Source organism: Spermophilus citellus (assembly GCF_964194105.1).
Source record: "Spermophilus citellus genome assembly, chromosome: 11".
NCBI classification, from domain to species: Eukaryota; Metazoa; Chordata; class Mammalia; order Rodentia; family Sciuridae; genus Spermophilus; species Spermophilus citellus.
In genome coordinates this window covers 40,799,279-40,813,049 of record NC_138192.1, presented here as the reverse complement: position 1 = coordinate 40,813,049, position 13,771 = coordinate 40,799,279, and the positions used below count along the sequence as shown (strand labels likewise).

General features: G+C 46.1%; 1 protein-coding gene across 1 annotated transcript; it reads right to left on the bottom strand.

Moving 5' to 3' along the window:
* Positions 1–3,533: 3,533 nt before the first annotated feature.
* LOC308630517 (serine protease 40-like) lies at positions 3,534–12,393 on the bottom strand (the record flags this gene model as incomplete). Its single annotated transcript, XM_081260619.1, has 5 exons — positions 3,534–3,827; positions 6,686–6,861; positions 9,135–9,421; positions 11,385–11,547; positions 12,264–12,393. The coding sequence occupies 5 exons, from the start codon at positions 12,391–12,393 to the stop codon at positions 3,534–3,536; spliced, it is 1,050 nt and encodes a 349-aa protein (XP_081116745.1).
* Positions 12,394–13,771: the final 1,378 nt, after the last annotated feature.

Below are 13,771 nucleotides of genomic sequence, written 5' to 3'. Positions count from 1 at the left end.
CACCTCTAAGCCTTCTTGCATTCTCTCACACATGGGCTTTTGGGGGACATTCAAACTCTTTGTGTCTACTTGTCTTTCTCATCTGTGCTTATCTATAAGTTTTGACATTTCCTCTCAAAACTTTATAGCCTCTTGCTTATTTTTTTTTAAATATTTTCTTCTTTTCCACCTTCTGCTTCTCATAAAGCACCCCTTGTCCCTCAGTTTCCTTTAATATGCAATTCACTTATGGAATAATTTTTCTTCATTTTCAATTCTTCCCCTCTCCTATACCATGCAAGGGAAGGAACCCGGAACTTCCTCTATGCTAAGTTAGTATCCTAACATACCAGCTCTCTGAAGTAATTCTTCAAATGTCTCTTATTCCTTACTCGGTTTTCACTTTTTCCCTAAATTTTTCTAATTGGTCAATGATGTCAGTTAATATCTTACACATTCTTTTCTTCTTTCTCTCAATATTTTTTTTTAAGGTACTAAGGGTTTAACCCAGCAGACTCTATCACTGAGCTACACTCCCAGTATTTTTATTTTTGTTTTGAGACAGATTCTTGTTAAGTTGCTGAGGCTAGCCTTGAACCGGCAATCCTCCTGCCTCAGCCTCCCATGTCACTGGACCTGGTTTCTATCCTTTCTTAATGCCTTACACCTTGTTTGTGAAAGAAATACATTGTAGTACACAAAGTGTATTGAGAAGAAGTGCTTTCATTTTTCTGCAATGGTGTTATTCTGCAGTTATTTCTCCCCTCCCCCCAAACATTGTTCTGTCATTAAATTTTTTCCTTTTTCACTCTTTGGGTAAATTTTACTTAATTAGTTGATGAATTTTTGCCTAATAATTAAATTCATCTTTTAACTAGAATATAAAAACATAAAATTGTACACATTAATGGGGTAAAATAATGTTTCAATGCATATATACACTGGGTAATGTCACTTTTAAACCAGGCGAAGCATATTCATCTCCTAAAACATTTATCATTTCATTATGGTAAAACCATTAATTTTTTTTCTCTTTTAGGTACTGGAGATTGACCCCCAAGGACACTACTGAGCTACAGTTGCAGTCCTTTTTACTTTTTATTTTTAAGAGAGGGTCTACTGTCACCCATGCTGGCCTCAAAATTGTGATCCTCCTGCCTCAGCCTCCTGAGTCTAGGATTACATGTGTGCCCCACTGTACTGGGCTAATTTTTTTTTACATGACATTTGTTTTCTTGAACTCATAGAGAGAATGTGATTTATGTAGTTTTTCTAACTTTGCATGGACTGCCTTCTCTCCTGTGAAATGCTAAAACACAGAATAGGTTTTTTTTTCTGGAGATTTCCTGGCTCTGTGTTTCTCCCTACTTTCGTAGGGTCTCCTCTCTCATGACCACTATTGTGACTGTGTCCTGCCTCGAGTCTGCCCCTCAGCAGAGGGGAAACTTTATGACAGCTCAGAGGGAACTGCTGCCACTGATTTACCAAAATCTACTTATTCCCTTTAAATGGTGTGTGCTTTCTGATTTAGTTAGCTTTAAAGTTATTTTTGATTATATGCATCTTTTAAAACTATTTCATCTCTGTGTTACTTTGTTTTTACTGATCTTTTATGCCTAAGAATTTTATTCTGATAATTAATTTTTAGATTATTATTTACTTGTTTATGCATTATCTTTGTTTTTAATGTATATTTGAGTCATTTGACTTCAGAGTTGTTTGTTTTTATTTTATTGATATTTATTTATGGTGCTGAGACTAGAACCCAGGTATGCTTTATATCTGTTATATTCCTAGTGCCTATCCCCCTGCCAACCCACCTTGAATTCCTGATGCTCCTGCTTTAGCCTCCACATCACTGGGATTACAGGTGAGTGCTACCATGCCTGGCTGTGTTTGCAACTCCAAAGCCCCCTTCTCTCCAAGGTGCTCCCTTTCTTGTTCCTGAGAGCCTAGGAGTGACAAAAATCTCTATTGCTGTTGCTTATACCGGAATCCTACTCTGGGCTTTCTCATGCCCTTACACCCAACCATACCCTGATAATTTTTCTTTTCTTTTCTCCAGTACTAGAGATTAAACCCAGAGGAGCTCTACCATTAAGAAACATCTCCAGACCTTTTTATTTTTTATTTTGAGAAGGGTCTGCATCCTAAATTGTGCAGTCTAGGCTCTAACTTGTGATCTCCTGTCCCAGTCTCCCATGTTGCAGGGATTATAAGCATGTGTCACTGCATCCAGACAAACATTGGTTCTTCAGTAAATAAGCACTCTGAAAATATACCAACTTAAGTGTACTCTCTACAAAGTCCATACCTTTGGTGAAAGTCATGCAAGGGATACCCCTAGACCCTGGCTCACCAGTCCTGAAGATGTGTTCTCCACGCTGGGAACCTCCCTTTCAACCAGCCACAGTGGGGCAGGGCAGCTGATGCCTCTAAAATGTGGCCTCCAAGGAAAAGTCAGACAGGGCCTGTGGCCTCTAGTGGGAAGAACAAATTCTTGTGGTCTTTCTCCAGATCTTGGTGTGAAATCCTCCTCAGGTTACTACCTACGTGACCTCAGACAAGTAACTGAACCATCCAGATCTGTAAAAATAGATTGCACTTGGCTAATAGAAGTGAGTGCTGAGGTGGATCCCAGGTAGCAGGGAGTGGGGCTAAAGCTATGATCCAGTAGGTCTGCAGAGAACACTAGGTGTGGGAGCCTGCCTGCACTGTTAGAGGAAGCTTGAGGGACTTGGGCAATCAGATAACCCCAAGCTTCCCATGGGAACATGCCTATTGAGGGACAAGGCTGAAGTTTGTGTGTGGGTGAACACCAGGCCAGGCGGCATGAGCCACCCTGGGTGGAAGATAAGTGGCAATGGGAACTGTGGGTGGCCAGTGCTCCAGGGGCCAGATGAGTGCTAGGCCAGCAAGTCCTGGGCCTTCTAAGCCTCAAACACACAAGCTGAAGCAAGCCCACAGGCACTGGGGCCCAGGCTGATGGAGATATGGGGAGGGGGAGGTGGTGGGTACAGGTACCCAAGATTGCTGACCCAAGACACAGACCTCAGGGCCCTTTGCCCGTTACTTGAAACTTCTCCAGAAGAGCCTCTGTGACCTGTGGGCCTGGAAGACACTTGCTCATACTCAATGGGGGCAAATCATCCAGCTCCAGGATCATGAGAACTTCCCCCACATACTGAGGTTCCAACCCCTGCACTGTGGCTCCTTCTAGAAAACCACATACCCTTGAGGGCAAGACTGGGGCCTGAAGACAGTGACGAAACTCACATATGGCCAGCCCAGTCCCCTGGGTGTCCCCTCACCTGTCCCTTCCCAGGGAGGAGTGAGGCCTTCTACCACTAAGCAGCTTGAAGCCCAGCAGGGCATGAGGTATGGCACTGACAGGTTCAAAACAGGAGCCAGAAGTTCCTTGGGTTGTTTTTATTTCATCAGGCCTGGGCCTTAGATGGACAGGACAGCCCAGAGATGGAAGCATGGAAGGACAGTGCAGAGCTCAGCCAGGGGCCTTGTGGAGGAAAGCTGGGTGTGGACGTACTGCGAGCCTGTCACTGAGCACTGACCAAACTCAGCCACAGCAGGAGGAACTGAGCAGACAGCAGCACAGTCATCCTGGGCTTCAGGACAGGGCTCAGAGCAGGCTGCTTTTGTGTAGATGAGGCCATGATGTTGCTGGGGGTGGGAGCCTCCTTCTGGTGCTGCTTGATCCAGTCAGCGAAGTAGCTGAGATTGGTGAAGACACTGGGACCAACGGGAAAGCGGCATTCTGCGCTCCAGCTGGTCAGTCCAAACAGGTACCAAACACCGTCCAGCGGGCAGACAAGGGGACCCCCAGAATCTCCCTGAGGAGAAAGACAAAGGACATGGGTAGTAGGACCAAGACAGGCAGGAATATGCATTACCCAGTATGGAGAGGACAAGGTGGACACGAGGGGTCTCCTGGCTGTCTTTGCAACTCCAAAGGCCCCTTCTCTCCAAGGCTCTCCCTTTCTTGTTCCTGAGAGCCTAGGAGTGACAAAAATCTCTGTTGCTGCTGCTTATCCCAGGATCCTGCTCTGGTCTTTCTCATGCCCTTACACCCAACCATACCCTGATATTTTTTCTTTTTTTTTTTTTATTTTCAGTACTAGAGATTAAACTCGGAGGAGCTCTACCATTAAGAAACATCTTCAGAGTCGTGTTCATCAGAACCACAGAGGTACTTTTTAAAAATCCAGGTACAGATGGCCGGGCGCAGTGGTGCACGCCTATAATCCCAGGGACTCAGGAGGCTGAGACAGGAGGATCACAAGTTCAAAACCAGCCTTGCAAATGGTGAGGTGCTAAGCAACTCAGTGAGACCCTATCGTAAATTAAAATACAAAATAGGGCTGGGGATGTGGCTCAATGGTCAAGTGTCTCTGAGTTCAATCTCCAGTACCCAAATAAATAAATAAAATCCAGGTACAGGGGAAACCTCTTGGATCAATATTTCCAGGCCAGGACCCTAGAGACCCATTCCATAGCCTGGCAGTCACAGACCTATGAGAAGGCACTGGGGGATGCTAGGAGCCACAGTGTGCCCTCCACCTTTTCATCCACATGGGAGATGGCTTTGAGGTCCATGGGGTGGCTAGGTGGCTGGCCTGGAGGCCTGGCCCAGGGACTTTGGTTAAATCCTCTGTCCAGCAAGGTATCTATGCCTTTTGTCTTTGACTTAATAAGTCTCTAGCATATCTTCATTTCCTTAACTGAGCTTCTTTAGAAAATGCCAAGCTGTTGAATGTGCTAAGGGTAAAAGAGGTGGGCCCAGTCTGGGGCTCAGTTGGAAACACACAGAGTTCCAGGGTCTTCAGAAGAATGCTGGGTACTGTTAAGTATGGCAGGGCCCCAGAAGGGAAGGTCCCTTTTAAAAATCACAGGTGAAATGGCTTTACCTCACAAGCCAAAAATAGGAGCTCAAAGAAACATATTGCCCTCCAGCCGTCTGTTGAATAATACCCCCTGGGGAGTCTCTATGCAAGAGGTGCTTGATGTGGCAAGTCCACATGTCCACACACCTGCACACATGACATGTGGAAAGGGGGCCACACAGGCAACAGGAAGAGTCCCAGAAGGTCTGCACTAACTGGACCATCAGAGGGCTTCTCTGAGGAGACTGGAGGAGCAGTGAGGCCTGAGTGTGGCTGGAGACAGGCAAGGACATGGAAATTCTCAGCAGGGAGGTGAGGAGACCATGTGCAGATTCTGAAAGGATGTTCTGGGGCTGCTGGGGCCAGACCAGCAGCAGGGCTCTGGAACTGGTCAGGATACAGCTGTGGAAGAAGGGGGGGCAGTGTCTGGTGGTAAATGGTCAGCACACAGGATTTTCCATGTCGGATCCCCTCTTTATCCAGGTTCAAATGCAAGGCAAGAACAGCAGGCTGACCATTGAGAAGAGGTTGGGTCTTGGTGTCCAGAGGAGGGGTGAAGAGTGCAGGGGAGACAGGAGGGGCCTTCTGCAGCATGTGACAGACAGAAGTGAGGATCCAAATCAAGAGAGCAAGAAAGAGCATATGCAAAAATGCCAGAGGTGAGGCCTGCTGAGAAGTGAGGACTGAGTAGCAGGAGGAGGTTGTGGGGTCAGGAAGTGAGCATGTGAGGAATACTTCTGAGCTGCAGGGCCAGCCAGGAAAGAGCAAGAGCAAGAGGGAAAGTGCAAAAGAGGGAGGGGAGGCTGCAGGAGTGGGGGGAACACAACTCTCAAGGGGGTCAGAGACTCTTCACGCTTAACTTATGGCCATGCATCCTTAGAGTGTTGTCCACGTCCTCTCTTTAATTTCCTCACTATAAAATGGGAAGTTTACACAGAGAAAGCATTCATAATACATGCATCCAATGATGGACCCATATCCAAATATATATAAAGAGATCCTATGATTCAATACAAGAGACAGATGACCCCCACACTTCACAAAAAGGCAATAATATATGAAAAATAGTTTGTAATAGACATATAAAAATATTTATCTTCATTAGTTATCAGATGCAGATCAAAAATCACATACAGTGGTTAAAATGAAAAGAGTGGATGATCCTGAGTAATTGGCAGCAACGTGCAGCAAATTGAACTCTCACTCACTGCTGATGGGAGTGTAAATGGACACAATCATGAAATAACAATCCACTATCAGGGTGATCTCCAATCAAAATGGGGACCTAAAGCCCACACACACAGGATGTTCACAGCAATGACATTCACAGAGAGCCCAAATGGAAACTGCCCCCAATTCCACCAATATGCGGAGGGATAAGTAGAAATGTGTGCTTACACAGTGGAATGGACAAATGTCACTAGCATATTAGTGACTAAAAGGCAAAAGCCCTCATCACATCTGATTTGCATTCAGGTTAAGTTTAAGAACAAAGCCATAGCACCTTATAAACTAGGAGGGGGCTATTCTGGAGGAGTTATTGACAGGAAGGGGCAATGAGTGGGACCCTATGGGTGCTGGTATATGAATATATCCCTTTCTAAAAATTCATCAAGCTGTTCAAGTTATATCTCCTCTTTTCCTCCATGCTACACTTTGACAACATTTTTAAAAAGATACAAAGAAAATGGATGGGATATTAACGGTGCTCTTTAGGGGCTCTAGGTACAAAGAAGACCCAGGGGGGGGGAACACTGCAGCAGAGAGGTGGCTGAGTCCAGCCGGAGACTATGAGTTGGTTCACTTACCCGGCAGATGGATGTTCCATTCATGGGGTCCCCAGCACACACCATGTCGTCAAATACACCAACAGGTTTTGAGCCAGTTGCGTTGGGGTCTGAATATCTATAATAGGCGTTACAGTCCTCATTGTCTAAGAGACTGACCTCTGCCTCCTGAAGTGTTATGGCAGGTGGCAGTGATTCTGTGGGAGAGGATTCAGATGTGAGGTGCAGCCCAGGGCAAAGCCAACTCCCTCTCCCGCCTGCTTGCTGATGGAGGGTGCCCACTCTAGCTGGCAGGGGCTGGGAAGGCCTCCCTGTTGAATGCAAGACCAGGAGAAAAGGTGTTCTCAAGAGCCACAGTAAGGGGTCTGTGTGGAAAGGACCAGGACAGAGGTTAGTGTGACTGCAAAGGCCCAAGAGCAGGGACTTGAAAAGATGAGACACAATCATAGCAGGGCCCAAAATAGGCAGCGCCCTCCTCACCAGTCTGTGGAATTGGGATTTTATCCCAAGCACACTTCAAAATAATAGAAACATTTACTTATGTTTCAGAAACAAGTCTTCTGGCTGCTGTGGAGACAGTGCTGGAGGTAGCAAAGATGGGAACTGGGACTCTCAGTCTGGCTAAGATGCAGCAGTGGCATGTATCACGGGTGCCAATAAGACCGGCCCCATCTCAAGGAGCAAGTGGACTTGGACAACTGGATTCTATTTCCAGTTGTCACTCACACATGTGGCCTGGGGGTCCCCACTTAGGAACACAATGCTAGGATGATGGCTTACTTGGCACAGTGCTTGCTATCTAAGGCCCTGATGGGTGGCAAATCCCAGACCTGAGTTCAGGCCAAGCAACTGTGGTCAGGCGAGGGCCTGGAGAAAGGACACTGAGGGCCCACTGATGTCAGCTACTCTGTGCCCTCGTGGTTGCCCCAGCCCATGACTTCCCTTCATGCTCCAACTATTATCTAGGCCCATTTTGGAGATCCTCCTTGCTTTGCCAGTGGTTCTTGGAGTGCGACAATACATCCTAGCAGGGTGTCCTTGGAAATGTTGAAGTGTTAGCTATTCTCATGATTGACATTTAGAGACCAAGACCAGGGATGATGATTCTGACCTCAACCCCAAAGAAGTTCCTGTCTCCAAAGCCTATGCAGAGATGTTCTTCTAGATAGTAACCCTATGAATCACGCCAAATTTACATTTTGCTTTTTTTTTTCACTCACCAGTATATTTTCCTAAATAAAAAGCATTCACTCTTGTGTAAAAATCTTTGCTTGACATTCTCCCTCTCAACCTAAAACTACACAATCAGCCCGGCGTGGTGGTGCATGCCTGCAATCCCAGCAGCTCGGGAGGCTAAGGCAAGAGGATTGCAAGTTGAAAGGCAGCCTCAGCAATGGCGAGGCACTAAGCAACTCAGTGAGACCCTATCTCTAAATAAAATACAGAATAGGGGTAGACATGTAGCTCAGTGTTCCGAGAGTCCCTGAGTTCAATCCCCAGTACCAAAAAACAAAAAACAAAACAAAACAACAACAACAAAAACTCTACACAGTCGTCCTTCAGTATCTGCAGGGACTCCATACCAAAATTTCAAATGCTCAAGTCCTTTATTAAAAAAAAGTATAGTATATGCATAGAACTAATACTTTGTTATGCTCTAAATCATCCCTAGATTATTTGTAATACCTAACACAATGTAAGTTCTATGTAAATAGTTGTTATACTATATTGTTTATAGAATAATGAAAATACCTATTACCTAACCCCCATTCTTCTCCCACCATTTTGTGTGTGTGTATGTAGGGGGGATTGAACCCAGGAGTATTTGAGCCATACCTTAGCCTCTTTTAAATTTTTATTTTAAAAAAAATTAAAAAAAATAAAAAATAAATAAATAAAAATTTTTATTTAGACACTGGGTTTCACTAAATTGCTGAAGGTGGTTTTGAACTCATGATTCTCCTGCTTTAGCCTTCTGAGCCACTGGGATTATAGGCATGGGCCACCGTGGCTGGCCCACCAATGATTTGGATCCACCATTGTTTGAGTCCACAGATGTGGAACCTGCGGAAACTGGCAGAATAGGCAAGTTTTGCTTGCACTCATTGATGAGCAGTGAGGTTCAGAGAGGTAAATGTCCTTCAGTCATAAATGCCCCAGCTGGTCTCAGCCAGACACAGGTCCTTTTCTTATGGATACTCAACACTTTCCATAGCCATGAAAGATAAATCAGAACCTTGGAGTCTGGCTGTTCAGAGCCCTGGAAATGAGAATGGCTCTGGAGTCAAAGAGTTCAAGTTTCTGATTCTGAAAGTAAGAGGTATTTTTTTTTTGTTTGTTTTCCTTCTTATTTTTTTTCTGTTTGTTTTGTTTTGTTTTTTATTCACAGTAGACTGAGGAATATGTGAAGTTTTAGAAGGACAGGAAGGGCCTACAATGGTCTCCCAACCCCTTGCCCTCTTTTGCTTGCCTGCATGATCAGTTTCATCAACTGTCATCCCCCAGCCACTTATCCAGCAGGAACTCTTAGGGTCTGGCTTTGTGGAGCTCTCTGGGAGACAGGCAGGCAGGACATGGGAGTTGAAATTCACAGGCACATGCAGCTTCATCAAGGTGATGTCACTCCCTAAAAAATGATGCTTGTCGAAGTCTGGGTGGACAATGAGCTGGCTCACTGCCATCTGCATGCTGTAGTTACTGGGATCCATCATCCGGTTGTACCCTAGCAGGATCCAGTAGTCATCTGGGTTCTGGGACCTGTCGGGAGGCAGATGCTCTGAGTGCTGCACGGGCACCCTGGCTCCGACTGTCCACCCACCTGGCAGACAACCAGCCTCACCCCATCATTTCAGAAGTTTCTCTGGCCTCCTTTTCTAATACTGGGATAGCCCTTCTCTTGAGGTAAGTTTGATTCTGCCCACAGCCCTAGGATATTAGTCCTTTGAAGGCTTCTAATGGCTTTTCCAGCATGCCCCAGAATCCAAGGAGCAGAGGACCTTATTGCTAGAAAGAAACATATAGGGTACATCAAGTTGCGCTCCTTCATCTTGGAGGGGAAGAGATGTGTCGCATTTTCATCCCTGATCAAACTCTCTTATGTCCCAACAGACTTCTCAAAGTCCCCACTTCCCAGGCCAGCATGACCCCTCCCTCCAATCCTCACATCATCCTCTCTACAAGCTGGCTGGCTCCAACTTGGGCACCGGCACTTGACAAGTCGTAGTGGAGGAAAAGGAGGAATACATGGAAACTTCTTGTTTTTGAAACCCTAGTGAACTTCCAGCCCACATGACATAGTTGTGTGATGCCCCTACCCAGACTCCTCATGCCTGGATCCTTCTCTCCAAAAGACCCTCCAGTTCCATGCTTTCACTCTGGATGGAACCATAGTGTCTCCCCTGACATGTCCATAGAGTCTACTGTGGAATTTGGGCTTGTGTCTCGCTTTCAAGGTGGGTCTTGCATCTCCACATCTCCCATGTGGGCTTGGTACTCCTAGGTGCTGAATATAATAATGGAACCCAGTTGGGATCTCACAGTCAGCTACTCCTACAGCTCTGTCTTCTGGGATGAACTGTGGTGTCCTCCTTTTTCCTCTCTGGTCACAGAGTGGGTCAGCCTCCTGATGATCTGCCTCACTCTCTCAGGGCAGAAACTATTTACTTATCCCTTATGCTGGTCTAGGGGATGGTGGTGCCCTCACCTCTTCCTAGGTACATAAAACTACAGGAACGGCAGGAACCCCTAGTGTAGGTTAAACAGGGTCCCAGGACAACTCCAGAGAGGAATGTATTGGAATGTGCAGGTTGTTAGGACTTGGGCCCAAGACTCCACAGAAGGTGTGCCCTGGATAGCTTGTGGAGAGCCCTGGCTAGAGGAGGCAAGACGTCTGTCTATGTGGGCTAACCCCAATCCACCTGCCCTGGGAAACAGAGACCTGGGACTAGCATTCTAACATGTGGACCTGTTCTACATGTGTGGCCAGGGATAAGTTCACAGTCACTACCATTTGCACAAGAGTTAACTAAGGTCTGATGACATCTGCTGACACTGTCTAGGGGTGGGTAGGACACAGGCTACAAAGTCCATCCTGAGAGGGATGAGATTTTTATCCCTAGTGTTTATGGAAAATAAAGAGTAGGGGTGGTCATTTTTGAACTCAAGTCTAATTTCCAGTATTTATTGGTAATCACAACCAGAGTGAATTAATTTCTAGTTGACTATTTAAAAGTAACATGTGGGCTGGGTTGTAGCTCAGTGGTAGAGCACTTGCCTTGCGCGCGTGAGGCCCTGGGTTCAACCCTCAGCACCACATAAGTAAATAAATAAAGATATCGTGTCCATCTACAACTAAAAAAATATTTAAAAAAATAAAAATAAGAGCAATGTGCATGTCATGGTGACAACTACATCATCTTGGTGGGTTTACCAAAGTGGAAGTGGGGATGGGGGAGTGCGGGGCATCCTTAGGGTGTGAGATGAAGTCAGGGACCTCTGCCTGGAAGAAGCACACAGACAAGCAGGGATGGCATTCCAGGTAGAGGGCACATTGGACCAAAGTCAGGGCAACAGCACAGGGACACCTGATGGCATCAAACTGTCCTAGAATAAAACCTAGATAGGGAAATCTGGACATCTTCATTCTTCTATCCTGCCCACCTTGTGCCTCCCTCCTGCAGTCCCTTCCTAGTGGCTGGGGCCCCACAGAGGGAAATTGCACCTTTGGAAGCAGTGGGCTGCAGAGGCCACCCAGTTGCTGTCAATGAGGGCAGCTCCACAGACATATGTGCCATTGAGAAATACACTGGCCTGCCATGGCCACTGTTCAGGTTCTGCATTCTGACCACCAAAGATCTTCCCTGTAAATCTGGTCCTGCCACATACTGCGGAGACAATTCCAGACATGAAGTATCTGCATTCAGAATACCAGCCCTTGATGCCCCCACATTTCAACTTCAACAGCACCTAGGGGACACCATGGCCCCTCCTCTCATTTCCCAGGTAGGAATATCCAAGGCCCAGGATGAAGTGACATGCATGAGTTCCGTCAGGGGGATATCAGCCTGATGCTGCATCTCATGGAAAAAGTCCGCACAGAGCAGAGGTCCAGGGAGGGTAGTGGGTCCTGAACTGGGCTCAGATCTTTTTCACCTAAGGAGCACAGCCCTATTTGAAGACAAACTGAAAACTGATAGAAGGGATGTTATGGTTCAGGGCTTAGGTTGCTTGACTGTGACCTCCCACCTCTGCTGGTTAAAAAGAAAGTGTGATAACACCCAGAAAAGCTAATTCAGGCCCTTGGCCCATGAACTGACGTGAAATTCATTGAAGGAAAAACTATAAGGGAAACAAGGCACTCTTTGTATATTCCCCTTTCCCAGGCCTTCTCAGTCCCCCTCCCATTGCCCCCTCTCCTGGTTCAGAGGCCTCCTGGCTGCCTACTTTCAGGACTCCTATAGTTCCTATAGCTAGATTTGGCCTGGCTGAGGTCATCCTGGGAAATGTCAGGGGTCGGGAGAAGGGGAAGGGATATGAGTTCTGCTGAAAGACGACTAGAGCCTGGCCCCTCTGAGGCCACCCCTTGCATCTGCCCACTTACCCTCTGATAGGTTGGGCATGGTGTTTTTTTGGGCATGCAGTGGCTGGAGGCACAGGCAGAACAGGAGAGTAGCCAGCATACAGAGCCCCTGCCTGCCTACGCCTGATCGTTTGATCCCGGTACTCGCCATGTGGTCGGTTCACATCTGAATCAGACAGCGCGCGCTCCTGTAGCAAACATCTCGCTGGCAAACCGCCTGGATCTGTCCAGGGGTTCCAGGGACCAGACCTCACCAATGGCTGCCAGTGTGAGAAGTGGCAAGCCGAATATGCAAGAGCCCCAGGGTTGCAGGAGACAATGATCACTGGGAGGCCCCGGATTGAAGGGAGAGACAGGGTGTTGCAGGGCCCCTCCCTCTCACCTCCAGGGACACGTTCCTCCCCAATGCAAAATACACTCACCACATTTTTCCACCCAAATTTCCACGAGTCTCATCCCATTATAACGTCCACTCAAAATGTCATCGTCCACACCTAAAAATCACCACCTCATCAGTCCACAAAGCCCTCCTCAAAATCCTCTAAATTCGGTGTGGACGAGTTTCCCCAGCAGTAATCTATTAAATACAATTCTTGAAATATTTCCAATTCAGGGCTTTGTGCAAGTTAGATAACTGCTGTACCATTGAACTACATTCCTAGCCCCCCCCCCTTTTTTCTTCTCTTTTCTTTTGATACTGGGTCTTGCTAAATTGACCAGTCTGGCCTAAAGTTGTGATCCTCCTGCCTTGGCCTCTGGAGTTTCTGGGATTACAGGTGTGTGCCACCATGCCCAGCCTTCTGGTTCCTTTTTCTTTTTTCTTGCAACTTCTACCCACTGCCTAATTCCAAAGTCATTGAAATGTTTTTAGGTAAGTAGTTCTCTTCTCCTGGGTTTTGCTTTCCACAGTTTCTCATGATCAACTCTGGTCCAAAAATATTAAATGGAAAATTGCAGAAATAAACAATTCCTAAATATGAAATATCACACCATCCTGCTCCATTCCACCCAGGATGTGAATCATCTCATTTTTTTATAATTTTTTTTTGGTTCTTTTTTTAATTATACATGACAATAGAATATACTATGACATAATTTAAAAAGCAAGGAATATAATTTATTCTAATTCAATCCCCAGGATTTCCCCATCCCCCCATCCCTCCTCCTCTGCTCCTTCCACCTCTTTCCTCTACTCTACTGATCTTTCTGCCACTTACTTATAGTTATTGTTTTTTTAATTAGTGTCTTGTAAATGTAGATGATGGTGAGACTCACTGTAGTGTATACATGTGAAAGTTAGGTCAGATTCATTCCACTGACTTTCCCTATCCCATCCCTCCTCTCTTCCTTTCATTCCCCTTTGTCTACTCCTCTGACCTTACTTCTATTTTTTGTTTTTATCCCCCCTCCCTACCATATTTTGGATTAGCTTCCACATATCAGAGAAAACATTCAACCTTTGGGTTTGGAGGATTGGCTTATTTCATCTCAGCATGATATTCTCTGGACCCATTCATCTATCAACAAAT